The 26,909-nt window shown below is 48.6% G+C and overlaps 1 protein-coding gene across 13 annotated transcripts in view; it reads right to left on the bottom strand.

Moving 5' to 3' along the window:
• The window catches only part of FRMD4A (FERM domain containing 4A), a 607,025-nt gene that overhangs the window by 110,165 nt on the left and 469,951 nt on the right, over positions 1-26,909 (bottom strand). For all 13 annotated transcript variants that reach the window (XM_053895512.1, XM_053895513.1, XM_053895517.1 and 10 more), the window contains 2 exons: positions 23,176-23,268; positions 12,126-12,210 (listed from right to left, as the gene is read on the bottom strand). In XM_053895512.1, the coding sequence (XP_053751487.1) occupies positions 12,126-12,210; positions 23,176-23,268 (178 nt within the window). The remainder of the gene's footprint in view (positions 1-12,125; positions 12,211-23,175; positions 23,269-26,909) is intronic.

The raw sequence follows: 26,909 nt of genomic DNA, 5'->3' as shown, positions 1-26,909 counted from the left end.
ACATCTTGATGAGAAATTAGGGAAATGTTACAAATCTGTGAATCTGATTCATCAGTGGCGTAAGGTTACTTGATAACCAATGGTGATTTCTTGGTGAACTTGACTTTGGGACCAGGAGTAAGGCTTTATGGAAAAGAAAAAAGTCATAATGGGATTGTGACTCTTTAAATTAAAGTTAAATAAAAATTAAAAATACAGTTTCTCATTGCAATGCCTTCATTGCTTTTATGCACTCAACAGTTCGATGCAGCGGCTGGCTACCATGGGGTCAGAGCAGGTACGGACCACTTTTCTCCTTGTAGAAAGTTCTACTGGTCAGCACTGCCACAGAGTGTAAGTTTAAAAACGCTTCTTTCCTATTACTTCTTCCCCTAAATATTTAATCATGATCTAAGGATATGGTCTTAAAAGCGTATAAACCTGTCCTTGGTTTTTGAAAAAAATCTCATATATGTATTTTTCAATATGCATATAGTTCATATCCATTTTCTAAGCAGCTTTTTGAGGTGTAACTGATACACAGAAAAAATTGCACATTTAATGCACACAATTTGATGACGTTGGACGTATGCAAACATTGTGACCCCATCACTACGGTCAAGGTAATAAACATCCGTCGTCTCCAAGCCCAGTCCTCTGCTTTCACTGAGAACAGAAATCCAGAAATGTCAAGGGACTCTCCCCAAGTCACAAGGCCTTAGTGGCCGTGAAGAGACCAGAAACAATCCCCCAACCTCTTGTCCGGCAAGGGACCTCCCTGAGTGCGTGAGTGCCCCCGAGTCAACAGGGACTTGGGAGGTATCAGCTGGTGCTTGTCAGAATGGCTACCATTAAAAAGACAAGAAATAGCACGTGTTGGAGAGCAGGTGGAGAAGAGGGAACCCTCGTGCACTGGGGGGGGGGGGGGGGGTGAGCATAAACTGGTACAGCCACTGTGGAAAACAGAATGAAGGTTCCTCAAAAATTTAAAAATAGAACTATCGCAGATCATGTGATCCAGAAATTCCACTTCTGGCGACTGGTCCAAGGGAAATGAAACCAAGGCAAAAAGATGTCTGCACGCCTTGTTCGCTGCCGTGCTATTTACACCAGCCAGTTGTAAACATGGACACAGCCTGTGTCCATCAATGGGTGAATGGATAAAGAAAACGTTGTATAAGCACTGGGCATTGTATGTAAGTGACGAATCACTCAGTTCTGCCCTTGAAACCAGTGTTACACTATATGTTAACTAACTAGAAATTTATTTTATTTATTTACTAACTAGAATTTAAATAAAATTTGGAAAAAAAAAAGTGTGGTATGTATATGTGTGTGTGTGTGTGTGTGTGTGTGTGTGTGTGTGTAATGGAATATTACTCAGCTATAAAAAAGAATGAAATCTTGCCATTTGTCACAATATAGATAGATCTTGAGGGCATTATGCTAAGTGAGGTAAGTCAGACAGAGAAAGACAAGTACGGAATGATAGTGCTGATACACAGAATGTAAAAGAAAGAAAGAAAATTCAAATTCATAGATACAGAGAACAGACTGGTTGTTGCGGGCGGTGGGGGCGGGGGGGGGGGGGGGGAAGGGTGAAAGGGGCCAAAAAGTAAAAGCTTTCAGTTTATAGAATAAGTCCTGAGGATATAATGTACAGCATTGTGACTATAGTCATTGTAGATTTGAAGGTTGCTAAGAGGTATAGTTACTGTATATTTGAAGGTTGCTAAGAGAAGCAGATCTTGGAACCTCTCAACACAAGGAAATAAATGTCTATGTGGACGGATGGTAATGTACAAATATCGGGCCATTATGTTGTACACGTGAAACTAATACAATATTATGTGTCAATTACATTTCGACTGAAAAAAAGTAAGGACTTGGTGTCAGCCAACATATTCTTGGAACCATATCTATCACTGAAGTTAGCCAAAACTAGACTTATTTTTCACTTGAATTATAAACCGAACTCTGATTCATGGATTTTCTAATGAGTTTCTTTTGTGGTCCACAACTGGACCCTGGAATTCAAAACAATGCGCTCAAGCAAGCCTGTATCTTTCGAGGGAGGGATTTCATTTGGGCTCTTTCAAAAGGCTTAGTGATTTCAAAGACGGATAATAATATTTGCCACCGAACGACCTTACAAGTGTGGGCTAAGAGAACCAAGGAGACCATATGGAAGGATCGGGCACAATAATTCTTTATGCTTAACCAGCTGAGAGAGCTTTACGGCCGCTGTAATTGATATAGACTGTCAGGGTCGGGATACAGAGGAATGTGTGGAATTGCCGTTCTGGGATTACCAGATCCCATCAGAATGTAAATCATTTAACAATGTACAAATGATTTAACAGAAACACTGTCCAGGGTTTCCACAGTGGACCGCTTCCACATGCGCTACGTTCCTTTCCATTCCCACCGACTGACTTCCTGCACGCTCACGGGCGCTGGCCCCCGCACGCTCTGTGTGCTCTCCTGTCAAACATTTACACCCGTGTTGCAGCTAATGGTCGATGGTGGGCTAATCGTTAACATTCGAGGAGAGGCTTGTCTAGCGTGCGACTCAAAACCAGCCATCAGGAACAGCCCTTTTAAGTGTGAACACAAGCTTTTAGTTCATGATGTGACTCATCCGCTAAATGAAAATGTACCTGTAGAGGGAAGAAGGGTAGAGAAGGCAGAGGAAGGTCTTTCTTTGGCACTCCAGAGGTGGGATCTTTCTGCTCAGGCAGAGAAAATAAACTGAATGAGACCACAGAGAGGGCAGGCGAAAACCACACACTCTCCTGGGGTGCAGGGTTTTCCCTAGAAGAGGATGACAGGGGAAAGGAGGAGGGCACCTGCTTCACCTACTACTGAATAACGTGTTCGGCTTTCTCTGATCTTTTGAAGAATGCCCCGGAAAGACAAAACGTGACCGCCCGCAGGTGTGCGCGTGTGTGCTCAGAGCAGGGTTGGGGAGGATGGCCCGCTTCCTCCCACTCCGCATTGTTTTACCCCAGGTGACTCAGGAGCTCAAGGAAGAGGCCCGGGGTCATGTATCAGCAGCGTCACGGTTAACAATATTCTCAGAAAGATTTCCATCTGTGGGTCTCCAAGAGTTCCAAGTAAATAGCCCCACGAGAACCCCGGGCGGCAGGTGTGAGGTTCTCCAAAAGTGCCGAGAACTGGAGGACCTCTTCACGACCCCCGTGCTCCAAGGGACTTGGTGGCGGTCTTTACACAACCCGGATCTTAACGAAAAGCATTCCTCCGTCGTCGGCAATGACAGAAATTCCAACTTTCGCGTGAGATTAATACGCTCAATATAACAGAAAACGTGGCTAACAACCATATGGGAGGCTGATAAGATTTCAGGGAGGACGATCCATGCCAGGTCCATCCAGAACAATCTGCACACCTCTCTCCTCACCACAAAATGGCTGGGGATTTTGGTTCTTGCCACCCTCCTTAAGATCACTTCTACTCTCACTAGAAAGTTCCAGGTTCTAGTTCCAACCCCCCACCCCCATCAGCTCCGGGACACTGAATAAATCACTGGGTCTCCTCCCGTTTCGTTTTCCTCCGTAGAAGGGGGCTAATGACTTCTTTTCCAATTATTTTACTGAGTTTGGTGAGGAAATGGAGGGTGATTTAGACACACTACAAATATCCTGTCTGTAGGATTTATTGGGGCTCACTGGTGCTTACAATCTGACCCCCACAACGCTGCCTCTGTCCTTCAGCGTTGTTCGGCATTCACGGGAATCTTTAGTAAGACGTATTTTTCTAACGAGGAGAGAACATTATGCAAATGTGTCTCCATGTGTGTGTCTATCACCCAAGTGGTCCCGACCCGATGCCACATCCGGCCTCCCTGTGCCTGTGTAAGCACCCCGGCTCATTGCACAACTCATAATGGCTGCATGATGACGCCCCAGGCAAACAGGGGCTGGGGTGCAGGAAGGGACTGACGTGGTCTTGCACAACCGTCTTCCTTAGCCCTTTGCCAGTTTTTCATCAGTCAAGTTCCCTCCTGTTTGGCTAATGACCCACTGGCGTATGGGCCATTCATGCTGGGCCACCGTGCTCTGACTCTGTGGCACAGTGATTCCTTCTGCTTCTGGCCCGTATCGTGACCCCGGGGAGTCTCTCTCTTAGAGGTCATGAGAACCACCAAGATGGTGAGCCAGAGTGAAATTTGTCACTAGAATTGAAAACGAAAAGTCCCTCTCTGTCCTTCTTTCCTTCCACCCCCTGTCATAGGAATATACACACTAAACCTACAATCATCAAGTGAAAAGACAAGGAGGGGCTGGGATTCTGTAAGTCTGAGACTAATATTTATGTTGCTTCCTTTGTCCTGTGGGGCCTGACTGCGGGCTTTGTTTCTCTCATCTTCAGACAAGATGATACGATCTGTTCATTAGCAAAGCTCTTTGAAGATCTTGGATAAAGACCACTTACTTCAATTTCAACAAGAGTGATGGTGTTTAGCCCTACATAGCAAAGGCACCCCAAGGATGATTATTTAAATTTTAATAACTTGTGAACCTCCCAAACCTATGTGGACAGCTCAGGGAAGAAGGCGGGGCAAGACCGGCAGCCCACATAGAGCAGGAATTTTAAGTTTCTTTAGACATGATCCGCTCTCAGTGGGTACACGTAGGCACCAGACTTGACCATTTCACAGGAGCTATGCAAATCCTTGCTCCCTGGGATTGGAACGTAACTGATGAAAAACAATTTACTGAGCATTGTGTATGTGCCTAGTTTAGTGACAGTCATGGAAGGTGACCATAAAAATTCACTCTGAAGAATGCTCGTGCCAATTTGTCCTCCAGCCCAAAGAGTCCCACTGCAGCCCACCTTTAGATACAGACGATGGGTTGCTTCTTTAGCGATCACTGGCGGACAAGATAAGGGTTGAGAACAAGCACTTTGTTGTGACAATCATATTTAAGAGTGGGTAGTCAATCCCGTATTATCAATCGGAATCCTTTTTTAAAAATTAAAAAAGACGCTGACGTTTTGTGTCCTAGCACTTGTGGCCAGCAAGACTTTCAAAAATTATTGTGGTGATGACCTCTTGACAGCAATTTCCCTTCAGCAGTGGAGAGAAGGCAGGATTCTATCCTGCAGCCCGAAGGCGGGGCAAAAGCTGAGATCAGAATCCACATCTACCCCATCACTCCCATTGGGTATGACAAGTCCACTGTCTCCCGTGGGGCTGGTCGATGGGCCTCTTCGGTTCGGCAGAGGAAGCCACATCCAAAGAGAGAGAAGACTGGAAAGAAAGCTTGGCAGGAGAGCTCTGCTTTCCTGTGTGATTTTCCACACAACATCAAGGGTAGACTTCCCATGGGAGTTTTCCACAAAAAAAGGCACACATTTGTAAGTGAGTTTTATCTATCCCCTGGTCATAAATTTCCTTTCCATCATCCACCTGTAATCGTGGCGACTTAAAACACATGAGAAATGCTGTTGAAGCATGTGGCTATGTGGGGTGTCAGGGACCCCCGCTCTGTACCTCCTCCTGTTCCCCTTAAAGTTCACAATTAGAACCCTGCTCTCTCATGACCATATTTTAATCCTCTGCTACTTGGATTGATTCTGACTGTATTTTCCTGCTATTTTTGTAGAAAATAGGGGGACCGTAAAGTGCAAAGCAAAAGGAAGTGAGAGAGAAACCCACAGGGTCAGGCCGTCGGCCTCCCGGTGAAGAAAGAGTGGAAGGCAGGAAGGTGGGGCTCCTAATTTGGGGAAAATGACAAACAGAACAAAACAAAACAAAACACCTTTCCTCACTTTTCTGCTATTAAAGAGATCAGAGGTTTGTTCTCTGGAGAAGATGCACAGGAAGCTGGAATGAGGTCCACCCAAAGTGCCAGGATCAGAAGGGAATCTGTACCCCAACTGGAGGTGTTTTCTCCCCGATCCTGGAGGTGGGGGACCCACCCAGGCAGGAAGTGGAGGACCAGACAGGAAGTAGAGGATGAGACAGGAAGTAGAGACCAGACAGGAAGTAGAGGATGAGCACTCAGACAGGAAGTGGGAAGATTCTCCCCTGGAGAGAATAAGGAGCCACGAGAAAGGTCATCCAAACGCTGCCATTCAGGCTTCCTACTCAAAGAACCAGTCTGCCACTGGATCACTCCACAGGGACATCCACCAGCGGACCACTTCCACCTGGGTGCCTCACTCTTACCTACAGATGGACGGACCACGACCAACAGTCAACTGAAAAAAGTCTCCAATATGAAAGACAGAGACCAAAATAAATACATGGGGGGGTGGGGGTGGGGGAAGAACTAAAAAGAAACAGAAACGTCACAGAATATGCATAATTGACGTTGAAACAAAAGGAGTTCAAAAATAGTAAAGGATAATATAATTAAAATATATATATACATAAAGATCAGATAATATGAAGTCTTAAAAATTAGAAACATAGTATCAAAAGTTGAAAAGCCAATAGAGGTTCAAGATAATACTGATCAAATCTTCTAGAAAGTAGAATAAAAAGACAGAGATGGAAAATGAGAGCTGCAAGGTATCAAAGCAGGAGGCTTTGCCCAGCATCTAATGAGCAAGAGTTCCACAAGGAGAGCACAGAGAAAAGAGGAGACACCATCAAAAAAATAACACAGAAAAATCTCCCAGAATTAAAGAATGCCAGTCTCCAGACTAAAAGTGCCCATCGAATACACAGCATCGTGGATTTACAAGGACCCATTTCAGGGCATGACATCCTAAAATTTCGGAAGAAGAGGAATAAAGAGGCAATCCTAAAAGATACCATTGGTGATGGTGGGAGAGGGAGAGGGTCCACATACAACGTATAGCACAGCAGACTTCCCCAGAGCAAACTCTGAAGCAACACCTTTGATATTCTGAGAGATGTGTTCATTTCCATATCCACTCAAACTATCAGTCAGATATAACATTAGAAGAGAGACTTTCCCAGATACGCAAGGACCCAAACATTGTACTTCCTATATGCACTTTCCCTGGATTTACTGGAGGATGTTCTCCAGTGAAACAGTGGCATAAAAGAAAACACAGAAGACTTGGGATCCAGGAAACAGAGGACCCACTCCAGAGCTGAGTGGCGAACAGACAGGATGAGTAAGGGGGTCCTGTGCTGGGGGCTGTGGATGAGGCCAGGTCCAGACTGGAGTCAGAGGATGGAAGGTGACAGGGAGGTCCCAGGAAGCAACAGCAAAAACCCAACTCAAGAGAGGAATGGATGAATCACCCGAAGCGCTTGGAAATTAATGTGGGCATGCATCGGGAATCCGGAGGAGCTCTTGGGAAAAAAAATGATGGGTACATAGAAACTAAACAAGTAATAGCAAGGCAGTTATTACCTTTAGGTAAGACAAGTGGTTGTCTAAAAAAGGGAATCACAACCATAGAACGCTACCTGGATTAGTCATAATAATGTAATGCTAACGGCTGTAGCTTTTACCCAGAACTGTGCTTACCGCCATTTTGGGAAAATGGGGAATGGGAAAGTGTGGGTGGTTGTATACGACACCTTAATCTTCACCTGTCCCAATTGGAATTCAATAAATCCAAAATGGATAAATCAAGGAATAATGCCTCGTGCCAACTTACTTAGACATAGGCACAAAAACAGAAGGAACGGCTAAAATTGTTGAAGGTGGTGGGCTTTTTTTCATAATAAGTCTCTTATTTAAAGCCATTCAAAGCCAGTCGGTTGGGCGTCCGACTTCAGCTCAGGTCATGATCTCATGGTTTGTGGGTTCGAGCCCCACGTCGGGGCTCTGTGCTGACAGCTCAGAGCCTGGAGCCTGTTTCAGATTCTGTGTCTCCCTCTCTCTCTCTGCCCCTCCCCTGCTCGTGCTCTATCTGTCTCTGTCTCTCAAAAATAAATAAACGTTAAAAAAAAATTTAAAGCCACTTGACTTTAAATTTTTTTTTAACATTTTTTATTTCTTGAGAGACAGAGACAGAATGCGAGTCGGGGAGGGGCAGAGAGAGAGAGAGAGAGAGGACAGAATCCAAGGCAGGCTCCAGGTTTATTTATCTGAACAACTGAGATTTCTGGTACCCTGCAGGGATCATTCCCTAAGAAACAGGGAGGGAGGTAATACCAATCTTGCGCTGGGTAAACCGAAGCCCCCGTCTATCAGCACCGCACTATGTCTATCAGCATCTGGCACTGCCCTCCGGGCTCCTCCAGGCCTCCAAAGTGCCAGGGGCGGTGTCGAGGGGCACACAGAAACTCTCAGCCAAGATGAACAACCCGCGTCTGGGTTCAAGCGAACAGTGCTACCACAGCGGGAGCTAGCTAGCTCATCACGTGCCTGGCCCAGTGCTAACCAACTACACTCCCGCTTCGTCTCGCTTCGGCTTCCCAACAAGGGGGTGGGTCGGGGCCTTTAATGTCCTTGTTCAACCAGAGAGGAGAATTCAGCCTGGGGACGCCACAGAAGGCGCGCACGTTCACTGCATTCACTGCGGGGCGCAGCTAGGACGGGAACCCAGGCGTGCGGGGCTCCAGATCGCAACTCCCAATGACACTCTGTGCGGGGCCTTCCCCCCGCGTTTGCATAGTTACAAGTGTGCAAAACTGGCCGCCCTGTCTGTTCCACCACTTCCGGTCCTTGGTCCTTGAGTAAGTCGCTTAACCTCCCGGACATCAGTTTCTTTCTCCGGAAAGCTAAAGATTCTGGGTCTATCTCACCCAGGAGGCGAGATCATCATGTAAGATGATACGTGTGAACATTTCAAATAAGCCCCAAGTGGGGGGTGCCTGGGTGGTTCAGTCGGTTGAGCGTCTGACTTCGGCTCAGGTCATGATCTCACGGTTCGTGGGTTCGAGCCCCGTGACGGGCGCTGTGCTGACAGCTTGGAGCCTGGAACCTGCCTCGGATTCTGTGTCTCCCTCTCTCTCTGCCCCTCCCCTGTTCACGCTCTGTCTCTGTCTCAAGAATAAATAAACATTTAAAAAAGATCAAATAAATAAGCCCGAAGTGCCAATTTCTGCAAACGAAAATGTTATTTCTGATGGACGGGAGGGAGACAGGCGGTCTTGTGACCCTACTTGGTCTCTGATAGAAACTTCAGGGAAGCCAGGCTCCAGTCCGGATCCTGAGAAGAGACAGCTGGGGTTCTGGATGGCAGAGAGCCGCCCAGGTGATAGGCTGGGGGACGCTGTGGGTGCCTTGGCCCCAAACGTGGCTGCACTGTTAACCCCCACCTGGAGAAACTGGGGATTTGGTTTCCTGTTCTATTTTTCCATTGATCCCAGAGTCTTTGAGCAGCATGGTATTCATAAGCAATGCAGCCTTCCGTTCCAGCTAAGCATCTGTATCTGGACTGAATCGAACACCTGCGAGAGAGAAACTTTCTCACCTTTACCCAGGTGTCTGTACAAGCACGGTCTGGGGCCAATTTTCCCGCCGGGTTGAACTGAGGAAATCAGTTCGGGGGACTGGCGCGTCCAGACATTCACTGCCCCAGGGTGCCACCTGGTGGACAATGCTCAACTTTGTATTCCTGAACTTTCTCCAAGGGCCTTCCCGTTCTTTCAACAAAAACCCTCAGAGACTCTCTCAGTCTGTAAGCTACCTGAGGCCGGTATTATTATTTCCACGCTTTAATGAGAAAACGGGCTTAGAGAAAGGAAGGAATTTGCAAGTTCCTGGACCTGCGGTTAGTGTCTTTTTCCTCCATTCAGCGAAACCCCCAAATACTGTAGTCCGAGCGGTCTGGGCTTGAGCCAGTTTAAGTCCTGGCTCAGCAACTGTCACCAAGTGAGGTCCTTTCACACGACTGAATTTGATCCTTACCAGGCCCTCCATCACTGTGGACACCTGCATTTAGAGGGACTATTCTGTGCAATGAACATGCTGACGTATTTCTAGAAGAAAAACGGATGGCTGATATACCAATCCAACTTGTGTGTGTGTGTGTGTGTCTGTGTGTGTGTGTTTTAATGTTCAGCGAGTTGTTGCAATCCCCCCAGATAGGGTTTGGTTAGACATGAAAACACAGGCGGTGGGATCTCCTCAGACTTCTCTGAGGACGGCCACTGAGCACTTTACGATGAGTGCACTTAGCTTTGAAGTTCTCTGTGGCTTCCAGGGCATTCTCCACTCTCGGGAGAGCCTGCCCTCTGGGGCTCAGGGCAGCCCAGCGGTTGAGCCCCACGATCTGGAGTCAGGCTGCCAGCTTCGGGCCCCCCAGCCAATGTTGCCATTTGGCAGATACGCGACCTCGGGCGAATCTCCTAACTTCCCTGTGCCTCACCTTCCTCACAGGGAAAACCTGGATAGAAAGTAGTATTCACCTCAAAGTGTTGTGAAGGTTCAGCCGCACAACTTACAGAAAGCCCTCAGCACCCAGCATGCCACGGTGTGATATTCTTAAATATCAGCTTTCTCTGTGGTGGTTAATGAGCTGGCCTGAGGTGGTGCCCTGAAGGCTTCCTTCATGAGCACCAGTGTGGGTGTTCAAATACGTTCTCCCAGGAGAGGCTCTCAAGGTGTTCTGCAAGCCTCCTTCCCGAGGGAGGGGGTGTGAGCTAGAAATGTGTGTGGGCATTTTGGGTTATCCAATGAAAGGAAACACTACAAGCATGTGAACTTGATGCAGGGCGAGGGACTGTCCTACCCAGTTAAGAACTGTCTCCTGACTGGCGCCTGGGTGGCTCAGTTGGTTAAGCATCCGACTTCGGCTCAAGTCATGATCTCACCTGCATTGGGCTCCGTGCTGACAGCTCGGAGCCCGCTTCGGATTCTGTGTCTCCCCCTCTCTCTCTGCCCCTCCCCCGCTCATGCTCTGTCTCTCTCAAGAACAAATAAACTTAAAAAAAAATTAGAAAACAATATTACAAAGAAAGAATTGTCCCTTGAATAGCCATGTTTCTAAAGAAGATGTACAAATGGCCAACAAGCATCTGAAAAGATGCTCAGCATCTTTAGGGAATCATTAGGGAAATGCAAATCAAAATCGCAATGAGATACTGGCTAACACCCAGCAGGGTGGCTATTATTAAACCCCCCCCACAAAATAACAAGTGTTGGTGAGGATGTGGAGATACTGGGACCTTTATGCACTGTCGGTGGGAGTACAAATGGTGCCGTCACTGTGGAAAACAATATGGCAGCTCCTCAAAAAATGAAACGTACAAAGACCATGTGATCCGGCAGTTCCACTTTTGGGTACACACCCGAAAAAACTAAAAGCAGGGACTTGAAGAGATATTTACAGGCCCACGTTCACAGCAGCATTAAACACAATAGCCCAAAGGTGTGTAAGCGACCCAAGTGTCCATTGACGGATGAATGGATAAACAATATGTGGTCTATACGTACAACGGAATATCATTCAGCCTTAGAAAGAAAGGGAATTCTGACCTGTACTATAACGTGGATAAACCTTGAGGTCCTACTGCTGAGTGAAATGCACCAGTCACAGAAGAACAAACTCTATAGGATCCTCTTACGTGACGTCCCTAGAGTAGTCCAATTCATAGAGGCAGAAAGTAGTATGGTGATGGCCAGGGGCTGGGGGGATGGGTAGATCGGGGAGTGAGCGTTTAGTGGGGACGGCGTTTCAGTTTTGCAAGATGCAAAGAGTTCTGGAGACGGATGGAGGCGATGGTTGCACGGCACTGTAAGTGGACTTAATAGCACTGAACTGTATACTTACCAGTAATTACAACGATGAATTTTATGTGTATTTTAGCATCCTTAAAAGAAAATCTGTGCAGCCTAAAGTGCCGATTGATGCAAATTGCATCACTGAGAGATGTTGCCAGAACATCTAAAAACGGTCAATACGCATGCATTTGGTTATAAGCAGCCCACTCATCCTTCGGAGACCGATCCGCATGGACCCTGTACATCTGCCCTCCCCGTCCACGTCTCCCCTTTGTCTCAGTTGCCAGGTTGAGGGACGAAGGCACACCTCCAAGGAGCCAAAGAGTGACAGGATCCGGAGGAGTCCCGTTATTAAACAGACAGTATTACTTCCATGACGTTCTCATTTATTTACACTAAGTCACTTATAAATTACATCTACTAATCAATACAATCACATCGGGGCAGCAACTTGGGATTGCCAGCTCCAAATGCTACTCTCGGATTTCAGGGGGAAGCTGAACGGGAAGAAAAAGTTCTTACCTTGTAGATACAGGACTTAGCATTCAGGAAGAAGAGCTCAATGGTGGCATTATCCTTTAGGTACGAGATGCTTTCTATGTAGAACCTGAAAGACAAGACTGCAAGTGAACCACAGAAGCAGCAACTGAGATCGACTGTTTTCTGAGCTACAGGATTGGATGTGAGGACCAAAACTCCCAATCCCTATGGAAAAGAAAAAGGTGTGATCAGTTTTCCCATGGTTCCTTTCTGAAAGAAAGCAGAGTGTTTCAAGCCCCCTTCTGGCACATTAGGACAGCTATGTCTGCCAACCTTCACCATGGTTCAAGGACCTGGGACAGCCATCAGCTTCCGAGAGTACAGATTAAATCTGACCATCTACTTTCTTTTTCCTGACCTGCTTTCCAATTTTTTAAATAATATTGTTTGTTTTCAGGGCACCTGGGTGGCTCAGTCGGTTGAGCATCTGACTCTTGATTTCGGTTCGGGTCACGATCCCAGGGTCATGGGACTGAGCTCTGCATCGGGCTCCACACTGAGCGCAGAATCTGCTTACAATTCTCTCTCTCTCCCTCTACCCGCCTGCCCCTCTCCCCTCCATGCGATCTCTCTCTCTCTCTAATTTTTAAAAATCAATTAAAAAATATTATTTGTTTTCAATATATTATTTTTTTTGTGCCAATCATTGTTGAGTTGGATTTATTAAAGATAATTTCTTCTGCTCAGTTGAAGAAGGGGGGCCCTACTTCTCTTTGAAATGGTTACACTATGTCTCCCCAAAGGCGGTGAGGTGTGTTTTGATTTCTGCGTATCCCGAGAGCTGAGGCAAGGGTTGGGAACGCTCTGATATTAATGCACATTAAGCCAAATGAGATTGAATTTTTATCCAGATGAAGCTTATAGATTTTTTTCACGATGAAACATGCTGAAATTATTTATACATTTACTACACCTTTACACATCGACTTTGGAGTGCATTAAATTACTTAATTAGATAAGGCACTTGTATCTGTCTCAGGACCAGCTGCGTGCAGGGAATAGCTGTTGTGGTCACGGAGGCGGGGGACAAAATGCAGAGCCTTGCAGGGGCACAGGCCCCGCGTGGGGGTGACCCGCGTGGGGGTGACCACTCCTGTGGGGCACTGGATCCTTGCCTCCTGGAAACAGGGGCTACCCCGAGATGGCAGAAGGCAAAAGGAGGAGACAAGTGCTACGTTCGAGAACAGCGTTACAATGTGATGGAAAGAAACCTGGGGAGGAAATCAAGAGACCAGTGGCCTGGGCCCAGCACTGTAGGATTTAGGGCAGATCCCATAATCTCTCCGGGCTTCTGTGTTCCAGACTGTGATGGAAGATAGCAGGGCCCAGTCAGTGGTTCTCCACCCAAGAAGTCTACCGCGGTCAGATGCTGGAAACTCCTCCAGATTCCCACAACAGCCAAAAGAACAAACCAACACCGTACGAGGCAAACAAAACCCATCCCTAGGCAAGGACGAGCTCACAGCCCACCAGTTGGCAACCCTCTTGTCTGTAGACTAATAATGCCTTCTACCGTTTTTCCAACACGTGCAGAGGCTGCCATGATTAACACCAGGCCGATCGCTTTGGTTTGTGAGTGATTCCAGAGTAACTCCTGATATTAGCGGATACGTTCAATCAGTATTAACACGATGACCACCAAGTGAGAGTCTATAAAATGTTTGGAGATGACAGTATGGCCCCCATTCTTGCAAAGCCTGGGAATGAGGAGGCTGGTGGGTCTCTACCACCTGCTCTCTCCCTGAAAGAAAAAAAAAAGAAGAAGAGGGAAAAAAAGAAAAAAAAAAAGAGAAAGCACCTTGCCTCCTGCTTTTGGAGCAGGTATTTGAGGTCATGGAGGTCTCGGCAAAGGGTCTGCTGCGGCCTGGGAGGAAGGAAAACTTTTGCTTCTCCACTAGCAGAGACTTGAAGCAGCAAACTCTAAGTCTTTCTTAAATTTTATTTATTTTATTTTATTTTATTTTATTTTATTTTATTTTATTTTATTTTTATTTCAGAGAGAGAGCACATGCGTGCAAGCAGGGGAGAGGGGCAGAGGGAGAGACAGATAGAATCCCAAGCAGGCTCCACACTGAGCACAGAGCCCGATGTGGGGGCTCAATCCCACGACCCCCGGATCATGACCGGAGCCAACATCAAGAGTCTGGGCGTTCAACTGATTGAGCCACTCAGGCGTCCCACAAACTCTAAGTCTTAAAGCAAAATAAGTTAAATTTGATTTAATAAAAAAAAAAAAATCTACATTTGTTGTGAAGGGTCAACAGCAAAATTAGAAGAAAGGAAGGAAGGAAGGAAGGAAAGGGAGAGGGGAGGAAGGGAGGGAGGCCAATTTGCAGGCATGGCACGTTACAGAAGAATCTTGTTTTGTTCAAGCTACCCGCTCTCACCCCAGAAAGCACCGCCCTCCACACCCCAACCACCCCTGCTCCCTTCTGCCCTCACTCCAGAACACCTTGTTTTCAGGGACTCCGCAGACGCCCTCGGGGAAGGGCTCCACCTCTGCTCGTGGTGCTGCCGCAGGCCATACTTTTCTGTTCCCTGGGGCGTCTTCTTTCTAGGCTACTACTGCCTCCTGGAGAGCTTTTTTGCATCTCCAGCACTAATACAGCGCCTGGCACACACACAGGGGCTTAGTAAGTAAGTGTGGGCCAAAGACCCTGCCTTCAAGTTCACTTCTCCCCACTCGCAGATGAGTGGAGTTTCCAGGACGGGACAGTGAGCTGGGCAATGAACAATGAAGGCCCTCAGAAATAACCAATTCCTGGGCGTCCGGAAATCCACCCCCCGCCCCCGGGGGGCACTGACATTCCACCCCAGGCCTTGCCCCTCTGCCCTTTGCTCACTGACAACATGGGAAGTTGTACAAGCAAGCTGCTGATCACCTTGAATCTTAAAGTCAGAACAATAGCAGAGGTGTCTTGAGTCTGACAGTGAGTGACCTTAGACCGGCCGTAACAATTGTGACTCTAAATCTATGGGGTCTGAAAGAACGTAATTTCCGACAAAATGCCTTATGTCTTTATTGCTTTTGTTTTAATTCTTGAGAACTAAGGAGTGAAGACATTCACTAACTGCCCCCCCCAACTCCGACAATTTTCTCAAGAGTGTATGAGAAAAACACAATGCTCCCCCCCACCCCGCTCTCTCTAGCAACGGAAAGTGGAGAGAGGGCCAATCCTGTTCTCTGCGACAGCATTCGTTTGCGCGGAGTTCTCCGCTGTCTGGCTGTACAAGGGGCAGGAAGGCAGAGGAAATAACGATATACTCTGAGATGAGGAAAATAAACCACCTCCTCTTGACAGAAACTGGAAAGCAGCTTCCTGTTAACCTTTATCACCGAGAAACAGCCTGGAAAGCACTGTGAGCCCCGGGCCTGTCATATTATTATTCCGTAACCCTGGATATTTGACTCATCCTGAACTTGCCATCTGTGCTAGGGAAGCCTTGCGAGTCAAAATGCCCAGAGAAAAACAGACCTCGGACATCTTAATCCAGGCTCAGGGCAAACTGCGGGAGCACAGGGAGAAGAAACTTCTGGGGAAGCAGGAAACACTGATGGTTTGGGTACAAAGTAGGGATTTTTTTTTTTTTTTAAACCAGTTCTGTTCCTTTTGATTTTCAGGAGAGAGCCTCCTTTCTGGCAGTAGGTGGCGATGTTGCATTTCTTTAACTACCAGTGCGGGAAGTTGGGGGTGGGGGGGTGCTTCCTTCAAGACCTGGTTCACAAAGAAAATTCCGGGTCTCTGGGTAAACCCAGGGAACTGAAGGCTTTCTTGTAGATTTGACAGGGTCTCCGCAGACAATTCCAAGCCTGGCTCTGTATTAACCATGGGTTTTTGGTGCTCAGACTTCTGGGACCTTGGTGGCTCTGGAGGGACAGCCCCTCCCGGGGTTGACCGGTTCCTAGAGATGTGAGCTCACCTTTCAGACCAATCCGAGCTCACACACCCTTCCTGCTCCTCTGTGGGGTGCTCACACCCCAGGGCACTAAGTTCCTGCCCTAATCACCCCAGGGCCAGGGCCAGACAACTCTGGACAGCCCTCAGGCCCCAAAGCCCACTGAAATTATTCCAAGTAGCCAGTGCTAAACCTGCCTACCCTGCCTCACCCATTCCTTCCTGGAGAAACCACAAAACAAAGGCTCTTGCCCACACCCCCCCCCCCCCCCACTCCATCTGCCTCCTGACCAGCGCTAGGTCTCCCTGTGCGGCCCTGCAGCCCTGTCTGGTGTGGCCTGCTCCCCCCTCTTGGGAACTGTGAACAGCAAACTATCTTTCCAATGGCCGTCTTCCTTCCTCTACCCCTGATGTGCTGGCCTCACTGTATCTGAGTAATAATAAAACTTACACATGAAAACATGTTCTTCAGCACATTTAGCAGTACTGAATCTTAGGTCTTTTTTTTTTGAGTCAAAGGGCCAACCTTTGATGAGTCTGTTCCCCGAATTCCATAAGCAACATCACACCCAACCTGGCCCAGAAGATGCCGACCTGAGCTGTTTCATCAGAGGGTCTGAACTAGGATAAATGTGTGCTATGCTATTCTGTGTTTGGGCATACACAATAATCAAGAGGTTCTGAAGCCTTGGGGAGTCTTGTCCCCTGTAACGTGTGGACGCCTCAGACCGTGGCGGCTTGAATGGGGTCCAACCACAGGATCTCAGTCAGGTTTCCTCCTCTGCCTGCCCCCCCACCCCCAGCTCCTCCTCTTCCCTCTCACATCCTCCCTTTGGCACTTGGGAATCACCGAACATTTACAGCAAGTGTTAGTTAAATGGACCACTCATTTCACTTCCTAACGCACACACAAATGTCACATTTGGAATGCTGACTTTTAGTGGCAAAAAGGAGCGATCATAATGAAAAGGATAATTGATACTGTTGTGAGTTTCTGGGGCCAAATATCTCTGATATTTAGGATCTGAACAGGTCTAAAATCTCAACTGGGGCGGGGAGGGAGGGGGGCGCTTCCTTAAAGACCTGATCTAGCAAGTTCTGCTTAGCAGGCACCTCATTTTAGATCCATACCGTCATTGTTACTATGGTGACAAGAAACAGGAGTTGCTTGCCTCAACCAGCCAGGAAAGACACCAACCATCAGGCCATAAACTTGGCTGTAAAATCCCCTCTCCCAGATTCAAGCTTCCTGGGATCATCTCTCTCTCTCTCTCTCTCTCTCTCTTTTTGTGCTCAGTTCAGTTTATTGTTTGTGAAACTCGGTTTGAGGAGACAAACCTAACCTCGGTTTATTTTCCTACAAACAGCGTGGATGATCGGAGTTGCAGGGACGCTCGGGTGAAGAATACACAATTAAAAAAAAACAGCCCAAACACGGAGTAATCATTCTGAGCACAAACGTGTTCCCACAAAAATACAGGGAGATTTCCCTGGATGTGTAGGGATATTTTTCCTATAACCTTTCTTGGCCTATTTCTTAAGCTTGCCTGGTGAATACGGTCAGAGGCTCATTGTTCTCAAATCTGCGGAGCTTGTCTCACGGTCCTAACCACTGGTCTGTAGTTGAATGTTGAATATGACATTGTTGACATTGGTGAATGACAGCAGCATGATAACGGGAGGCCAGGAAAATTCTGAGTAGGGAGTCAGATGAGAATTCTGGAAAGATATTCAGTGGTAATGCATAGGAGACTGGAAGGGGCTGCCACCAGGAGAGGTTTAGTGGTGGGTATGAGACCTATTTAAGACACAGAAGTGAGAGGAATTTGTGAATAAAGGAAGGCAAGGACGCCGGTGAGAGTGAGGAGTTTCCCGCCAGGTGTCAGTGAAGCCCATTACGCAGATGAGGAGGTGCCACGGAAAGAGGAGTGAGTTTGGGGTCACACAGATGAAGACGTCATCGATTCAGGCAGAGGAGCACCCATGGAATCTGGGGGCCTAGACACCTCCCAGTGACCATGGCGGTGGGAGCCACCAGCCGAGAAGCCAGTGGACGTGGACACAGCAGACAAGGGCAGACCTATCCTTCCAGACCTCTGCTGTGGACAGGAGTGGAAGTAAGGGGGCCGTCGCTGACGGAGGATGCAAGTCGGGGAGGGTATTTTGTCAAGGGCGAGAGTCAAGGTCATGGGAAGGGGCCAGAACTGGAGCACATGCGGACCTGCCGGCCTCGGATGCTGGGATAAGGGTCCGTCTTCCTCCGAGGGGGTGCACGTGCGGGAGCACGTCCGCAGTGGGTGAGGAAGGAGGCCGCAAAGATGGCGGGTACAAGTAAGGGGCAGGAAGCCGACGAAGCTCCCTTGGGCCGGCTTTCGTTTCCTCCACAAAATCACAGGCCAAGTCGCCTTCTTGGAGCCAAGGGGCGAGCTTCTGGGTTGGAGTCTGTGGCAAGAGGAAAAGCCATAGAGGGCAACGTAGAGGGCCCTGCGCAGGCACAAGTGACAGAAACAGCGCCGGTCTGTGTGAGGCTGGTCACAAGCAATCTTGCACCAACTTGCAGGTGTGTGGTCCCCCTCCCCAGACCACACTCAGCAGCTCAGGGGTAGAGATAAAAGACATACGGGACTGAACCGATCCCCCCGCTCCGTGCGTGTGTATGTGCGTGTGCACACGAGGGCGTGCGTGCGTGCGTGTGTGTGTGTGTGTGTGTGCGCGCACGTGACCAGCAGCAAAGGGAGGTCCCGGGCGAAGGAGAGGTTGCAGTGGTGCATAACAGGGTTTGGGCTGAACTGGCAGGGATGAGGACAGGCAGGGCGGCGAGGGCCTGGGCATGTGGGGAAATCGCCGTGCAGGTGCACGAGGGGAGGGGCTTGTCTGCTTCGCTCATCACTCTACCCTCAGCTCCTAAGACAGCGCCCACGACAGAGTTAAGTGCCGGGTGGGCATCCGTGCCCCAGTAACTGAACCCACTGCCAACGGTCGGCGTGCGGCACGGCGTCCCCAAGGGGGGAAGCTCACTCCCTCCCCGCAGCTGGAATGAGAGTGGGTTTTGGCCCTCCTGGCCCCATAGCGATGCGGCTCAGGGTGCCACTGGGACTGTGGCGTCCTCTTTACAGGGAAGGAAAGAGCACAGTGCAGGACAGAATGCCTTCCCCCGGGGGGCTCGCCCTGGTGAGCAAATGGCAGGAGTTTCTCAAGCGGGACAAAGGGTACACATCTCAGCTTCGGCAAACTCCTGTTTTACCGTCTACGATGCCCCTTCCTCCGTCAATGTGGAGATTCCAGCCCACCACCGACCCGCTACTGGCCGACGTCCTCCCGTCACCTTGCCACGGACACTCGGGAGTTCAGCAGGGCTAGATCCGCAATGTCAGGGCTGCTCCCTGCGCCCTCTCACCCCGTGGGGGTGCGTCCAGCTCGGACGCCATCTGTGCAGATGGACCCTGGTTCTGAAGCCCCAGCCAAGTGTGGAACGCGAGGTGGACCAAGGTCATTGATCCTGACCCCGGGGCCTGTGGCCCTGATAGACTCTCTGATAAGCAATCACGGAGTTGCTTCTCCCGTGTGGAGAGAGAGGCAGCGTGGCGTGGGGGGGAGGGGCCCAGGTTTGGAGTCAGACCTAAGTGCACAGAGCTGATAACTGACCAGCCATGTTGGGAGGGAGAATCAGCACGTTGAACCCTACCTCCCCGTCTTTAGGAGTAATAACACTCATGGGCTGTGAAGATGTACCGTCGTCCGGAATAACGCATGGGTGTTTAATAATGGACACTTCCCCTCCCTCTGACCTTTTTCCTTCTTAGGTAATTATTAAGGCTCAGAAGCCCCGGTGATCAGCACTCCCGGCGATCTGACGGAGGAGGACAAGGGTCGAGGTCCTTTCTAGGCTAAATCGCGGGTCAATGAAGGCGGATTCTTAGTCCTCTGTCCTGCCATTCTGAGACCCTATAGCAGCAGGACACCAGCTTCAGGCCCTGCCAGGAGGACATGCTCAGAGGATGAAGCAGAATCCTTGGAGTTCAAATTCACGTTATTTAATCCATTTGGGTCTCAGTTTTCACAATCGGTTGAACGGAGGTGGTAATTCCGCCCTTTCTCTCACAGATGTTTTAAATATGCATTACAGCAAAAGAACATATAATTGCCAAATAATAAGCCATGCTGGGATGGCGGCCCAAACTGAGATCCCCAGTGGTGCAGGGTTAATATTTCCACTGGATGAATTCCTAAATCTTGGCTTACTTTTCCGTGGTCTTTTATTGGGTGCTTTTATTCTTTTCCATGAAGGCTGACGGAAGACGTATTCTAGAGATGTAATCAATAGATGTTTAAACAAAAGGAGAAAGGCCAGGAGTGGCTGGAGAGATCGCTCGCAGGCATGCACGCGTACTGACGTGTACTGACGGTTGGGGCTCCGGCGGGCGCACTCTTGTTGAGAAAGGTCAGTGCGAGCACACAGGGAAATCGCCCAGCTGGACATGAGCCCCTTTATGGACTCCGGCATAGTCCAAGGTCTGAGTCTTTTATGAGGATAATTTTTCATATCACTCCTTTGGAGAAGATAGCCTGTGGGCACCCCTGGAAAGGCACCGAGTCCTAAGCTGGGAATTCTTCCCAGGCATCCAAGTATAAATGCGCAATTCACCTGCAGGAGGGAACCCCGCCTCCTCTCTTGGAGGAAACAGACTGTTGGTGTTTTGCTGCTATGTTGCTGAGCTAGCGGAAAAGTGGGGCCTCCGGATGGCGGGGTCGGGGAGCCAGGATCTTCTGGGACTGGTGCCAAGGTGACAGCCACCCCGGGAGGTGGCTGCAATAGTTTGAGCGACAGGCAATGGGGGCCTGAGTTCGGGTAATAAAGAGGAGAGGACAGGATGGGGGACAGAAGCAGCAGTGGGGGATTAACGCACCGAAGAATTTGAGGAACAGGAAAGACTTCAAGGTTAAAGCCTATAGGCTTTAACTGAATGGAAGATGATGTCACAGCTGCGAGGCACCACGGAAGGCCTGGGGAGATCAAGATGAGGAGTTTGGCTTTGGACCTGCTGAGTTTGAAGCCCTCGGGTGGCCAAGAAGTACCTGGACATAGACAGTGGAGGCTCTCCACAAAGAGAAGCTTTTGTGATGAGCCGTAGAAGGAGCTCAGCTTGTGGGCAGCATCCTGCTGGGGGTCTGTCCCTAAATGGGGACTTGGAGAGCTTTTTCCTGGGAGTGTTCTGCGAGGTGCCTGCTGCGGTCAAGTAGGAAGATGGGTCCATTCTTGGTTCTCCGTAGGGTTAGCACGGAATCTACCTCCGTGGCTCTCCTGTGTGCAGCTGGTTTCACAGACAGAAGTCAGCCTGGAGAGCCCAGGTATCCTCAGTGACAAACGTGTCACCTGGGCAATCTCATGGCGCCCCAAGCTCTCCTCCAAGGATCAGTTCCCCAAACCCACCGATAACTCAGCTCATGACAGACCCTTCCAAAAAAGAGCTATATGCAACCAGCCCAGGATTCTCTCTTCCTGGTTAATGTTGGGGAAAAGCGGCGGAAAGGAGGAGAGATCCTGATATATGGCCAGGGTACTCACCCACCTTCGATTACAGGTGAATGAAACGCTTAAATTCAACTGAGCTTTGCCTGATGCTGCCTCCCCTTTTGGTGGCACTGTTACTGTTACTCTTCCATTTATCTGAGAAAATGTGGGCCACCATCAAATAGACTGTGACATCAAGAGCACGCCCATCAGTAATGGAAACGGCCAAGATCAGCTGTGGTATGTTTGCAGCTATTAAGCGAATGAAAAGGGCATTAAACCCAAGTTTAAACGTGCTCCCCCCGCTGAGGTAAAGATACATAATACCGCCTGTTAAACGGGCCCTTTAACTCTTCTTTAGGCTCTCCGATGTCTTCTGCAGTATCGGGAGACCTATGTCTGAAAGGGCATCCCTGACCATGCTCTTGAGGAAGAACTGAACCGCGAACCGTTTGTGTCCTGCTCTTGAACTTCTGTGAACGTATCTTACAAGAACGGGGTAGATGTACTGGGCAGTACGGTTAAGTATTCACTGGAAGATGGAGACATTCGAGATCAAATGCCTCTGCAGTTATACGCAATGAAGGTTCTGCACAGAAACTGCCTGGTGGCTCCAAGGACTGGGTGCTCCTGCTGGATTTGGACGCTTAGATCCCGGCTCTGCCCTTGAACCTGTGACAAGGCCCCCTCTCTGACTTGCCAAAACCTTCTGCAAATGAAGGTGAGAAGTCCAGCTGACCTCCTAAGACATTTGCAAACGTTGGGGTGCCCAGAAGGCTTGGTCAGTTAAGCGTCCTACTTCAGCTCAGGTCATGATCTCACTGTTCGTGGGTTCAAGTCCGCATCAGGTGAGCTCAAGTCCCACTTCGGGGGAGCATGAGCCCTGCTTCTCTCTCTCTCTCTCTCTCTCTCTCTCTCTCTCTCTCTGCTCTCTCTGCCCCTCGTGGGATTCTCTTTCCCTCTCTCTCTTCGGCCTTGCTCACTTGTGCCTTCTCTGTCTGTCTCAAAAAAAGATGTTTGCAAATGTTAACCATGAGAAGCAAATTATATTCTCTGCAGTCCCCAAATAAAACTTACAATAGATTAGCGAACAGAAAATGCCCATTGTTTCTGGTAATTTATCAGGCCATATCTTCCCTTCCCGGGGAAGGCACTGAGCAGCTGCATTTCAACTATTCCTACTTGGGATAAACTAGGCAAGTTTTAAGAGGCCAGGTGCCACATGTGATAAAAGGAAAGAAAAGACAGACATTTGTGATGTCGCTCCAAATGACTACCGCCAAAAACAATAATAATCTAAGGGTGTGTTCTTATAGGAGGCTCAGTTTTAAGATATATGCCCCCTCCCCCACAAAAAAAAGCAAAAAAAAAAAAAAGGCTCTTATCTTCATTCCACACAAGCATCTTAGCACAAGAGCACAAACATGTGTGTTCGTGCACAGACACTGACATGCCTTGGACACTCATGCCCTGTGGTCACGTCTCCTGGGAATGCAGCTATACTGGGACCTCTGTCGTTGGCAATGGACCAGGACTTGATTCCCCTTTCTTGCAACCATGTTGCCCTCCCAGACTTTTCTGGACAAAGAAAAAAAGAAGCAAAAGGTTGGGGATGAACACCTACCTGACACAGAAGTACAAAACCACTGGTCCCGACTTTTTGGGGAAGTCGTGTTCCAATACTCTTCGATCTAGTTGAAGCCAGTTTAAGTGTCCCCTGAGGAGGAGAGAGACAAATTGGTTAGGACTTTGGAGTCTGCAGAAACTTCTTGTGACACAGGTGTGTGTGCCTTAGAATGGCCGGATCACAGATCAATGCAGACCTTCACCTCCCTCCCAAGTTTTCAATATTTGGAGAACCTTCAGGAATTATCTGGGAAGTACTGAGTCAGCGGCAGATACTGTGTGACATGAAGGAGGGGAATGGCAATCAGAAAGTCGGGGTTCGCGACCGGCTATCCATTTCCTCGCTCGTGCTGAAATGAAGATGTAATCATTCTCTCTCTCTCTCTGTCTCTCCCTCTTTCATTCTGAATTCCCTTATGTAACACCACCACACTCCTCAGTGCTTCCTTTCCCGAAGGACTCAAAACCCACTTTAGAAAACGTGAGCAAACTTCACAATATCTTGCTAGAAGTAGAACGGGGTGAGAAGTGAATCACAGACCATTTCTTTAAAAATGAGGGCGCGCCTGGGTGGCTCAGTGAGTTAAGCCTCTGACTCTCGGTTTCGGTGCAGGTCATGATCTAGTGGTTTCACGTTCAAGCCCCACGTCGGGCTCTGTGCTGACAGCACGGAGCCTGCTTGGGATTCTCTTTCCCTCTCTCTCTGCCTCTCCCCTGCTCACGCTGTCTCTGTCTCTCCAAAAATTATTAAATAAGCTTTAAAAAGAAATGAAACTTACACCCACCATATGACATTCTGATCCTAGGTATTTACCTGAGAAAAAGGAAAGCTATACCCACGCCAAGACCTTCACAGACAGATGCACAGACACTTTACGTGCAACAGCTCAAAACTGGGAATAACCCAAATGTAAACCAACAGGGGAATGAGCATCACATAGTTACAGAACGGAATACTCTGCCCCAAAAAAGACAGTGAGCTATTGACATACAGCAGCATGGATGAATCTCAAAATAATGACGCTGGGTGGAAGAAGCCACATAAAAGGATTTTATGTCTTTATAAAACTCCAGGAGGTGCAAACCGATCTCCAGTGACAGACGGTACATCGCTGGTTGCCCGGGAGGTGGGAGGGAGGGCTCTTAGGGGGGCAAGAGGAAACTTTTGGGAATGACGGACATGTTCACTATCTTGATGTGATGGTTTCATGGGCGCAGCCACATGTCAAAACTTATCAAACTGTACTCTTTAACGTGTGTTTATTGCATGTCAATTATACCTCGTTAAAGCCATTTTAAACAGCGAACCACAGAGACATCTGATGACACACAAATGGAGTCGCTTGTGCGCTTCTTCCTTCTCTCTCTCTCTCCCTTTCTTCTTCCTTTTTGTAAATATTAATTAATCACCTTCTCTGAAAAAGGGACTGCAGATGCAGCAGTGAACCAAATAGACATGATCCCTATTCCCCTCACGATTATATTCTCGTAGGGAGACAGACAACCGCTGTTCCGATTAATTGCAGAATTACTAATCGGGATGGTATTAGGACCCAACACCTACGGTACAAGGATCATGAGTAATGAGAACATGTAAGGACCTGATGGAGTCTGGGATCTTAGAAGCACTGCCTGGCGTTTCAGTGAGATTTGAAAAACAGTAAGACTCAACTTAGTGAAGAGAAGAGGAATCATGTTCCAAGCAGTGCGGCCAGCACGTGCAAAGGCCCTGAGGTGGGAGGAAATCTGACGTGTTGGGGTCCTGTGAGTCGAAAGGGATGAGGGAAGGGCCTGGGAGGCCCCGCTGAGGACAGTGGGCTTTGCAGAGTGAGGCAAAGCCACAGAGCACGTATGAGCAGAGGGGTCCACCTTCTCCTCCCCTCTCATGACCCAATCTCAGTGTACCAGCCTGCAGGACAGCGCCCTATAATCACAGTTACTCAGGAAGCTCGTGTTGAATAGACCCAACTGATACACAAAACCTCCTCAAGGTGCCTGATGCTGTGGAACACGTTTATGATACACGCCCATGTGTGAAAGGCTGGACTCACTACGTGCATAAAGTGAGACAAACGTTGCCTGACTCAGGGTATTAAAAGGCTCGCTCTTCCAAGCTTCTGCTTGCTTCCAACAAATGCAAGGCGGGCAACACGCCAGAGGTTTCCACCTCCATTTGAAGACTTCATTCAGGCTGCACCTTTTGCACAAAATCCCTCTCTCAATGAAGCCCATGGCCGTGGCTCGAGAGAGGGCATTGGAATCTGCTTCTGAAGAGCGTCCACCTGGGGAACTCTGGCTCTTTTCCCTCCTAAGGATCTCCACCTAGAAAAACATTTTCTTTTTTTCCCATTACCTTTACCTTTCGGTTTTGGTTACTCTTCTCTGAGTAAGGACAGAAAATAACGGGGGCGGGGGGGAAGTTTCCGAAACCAAATGACTGGATCGACTTCTTCCAGAAAGGTGGAATAAATTCCCATCCGACTAGAACATGGGATCTGGAAACAGAGGGCCTGGGTGCCGAGGTCATACCTGAGATGCAGACAATGCCCCACGGGGTCATGTTGTTTCAAACCTCTGTGCCTTAGCTCATATTGCTTCCTCTGTAGAATGTCCTTCCCCTCCTTCCTCACCAAGTGAAGGCTGACCCACCCTTCAAGACCCAGCCTTCCTGTGTCCTCCCCCCGAAAACCTTCCTTGACCCACCTTCCCACACCACACACCAGCCTGAGCTGAGCTCCCCTCTGGAGCACCCATCCCGGGCATACAAGCTGCTGTATTTTCCTCACCCCATGGAACTTTCTCTGAGTATACTGTCTCCCAATAGGCCTTTTAAATCTGAAAAACAGAGACCTACCTCATAAGGTAGAAGCGTGTGTGTGATCAGTAGAAGGTATTAACACAAATATTACCCCTAATAATTGGTTCATAAGTTCCAGCCACTCTCTTCCTGCCTCTGAAAGTGTCTAAAATCTCCCAGAATCTTCTCTTTAGGCTCAGTCTCCTGCAAACACATGCTATATGCATGCTCTATACTATGACTCTCATCATGCTGTTTCTCCTCAATGGAATAGTCTCTCCATCCTCATTATCCAAACACTAGCCACTGTTCAAGGCTGAGTTCCAGTCTTTCAGAGAAGTCTCCCTTCGTTGCTTCAATCTGGGGTTTCTTTCAAACTTCTCCAGGGTTCTGTTCATGTCATCTACAAAGCATTCAGCACACTCTTATGCAATCATGTAAAATATATAAACCTTACCTCTAAGGGGTAAGTTTTCAACCCTTAAAAAAAAAAGTCATCCCCACCACCTAGCACAGTGTCTGACAAGTATTAGGTGCTCAAAGGCAGGTGCTCCCCGATGGGATGACTGCCACCGAAATGGGTTTGTGCCTGCAACTCAGTTTACGAAGGTGACCTAGAGGCAACGCAGAGGTCAACGCCGCTGAAAACCAAGCTGAATGTTATCCAGAGCTCCCCTGGCAATGAGAGGCACACCAGGCCACGCAGGCCCACGGTGGGGAAGGCCCCCGTGTTGGTTACGAGGCAGACAAGGAATAAGGAGAACTCAGAGCCTTAGTGGGGTTTCCATGGGAAAGGCAAGACAGGGCAGGGGGAATGGCTTCGGGTTGGCTGGTTTCAATGATCCTGGCAGGCTCTGAGGCATCGGGGCTGTCCCCAGCCGTCTGGTCCCGGGCCCTGAACTAATTAAGGGCAGGGGCAGTCCTGGCTCGGCGTG

Source organism: Panthera pardus, unplaced genomic scaffold (genome assembly GCF_024362965.1).
Source record: "Panthera pardus isolate Hobbes unplaced genomic scaffold, ASM2436296v1 HiC_scaffold_6, whole genome shotgun sequence".
Taxonomy (NCBI): Eukaryota; Metazoa; Chordata; class Mammalia; order Carnivora; family Felidae; genus Panthera; species Panthera pardus.
The sequence above is the reverse complement of the archived record's forward strand: the minus strand, read 5'-3'. Positions and strand labels throughout refer to the sequence as shown.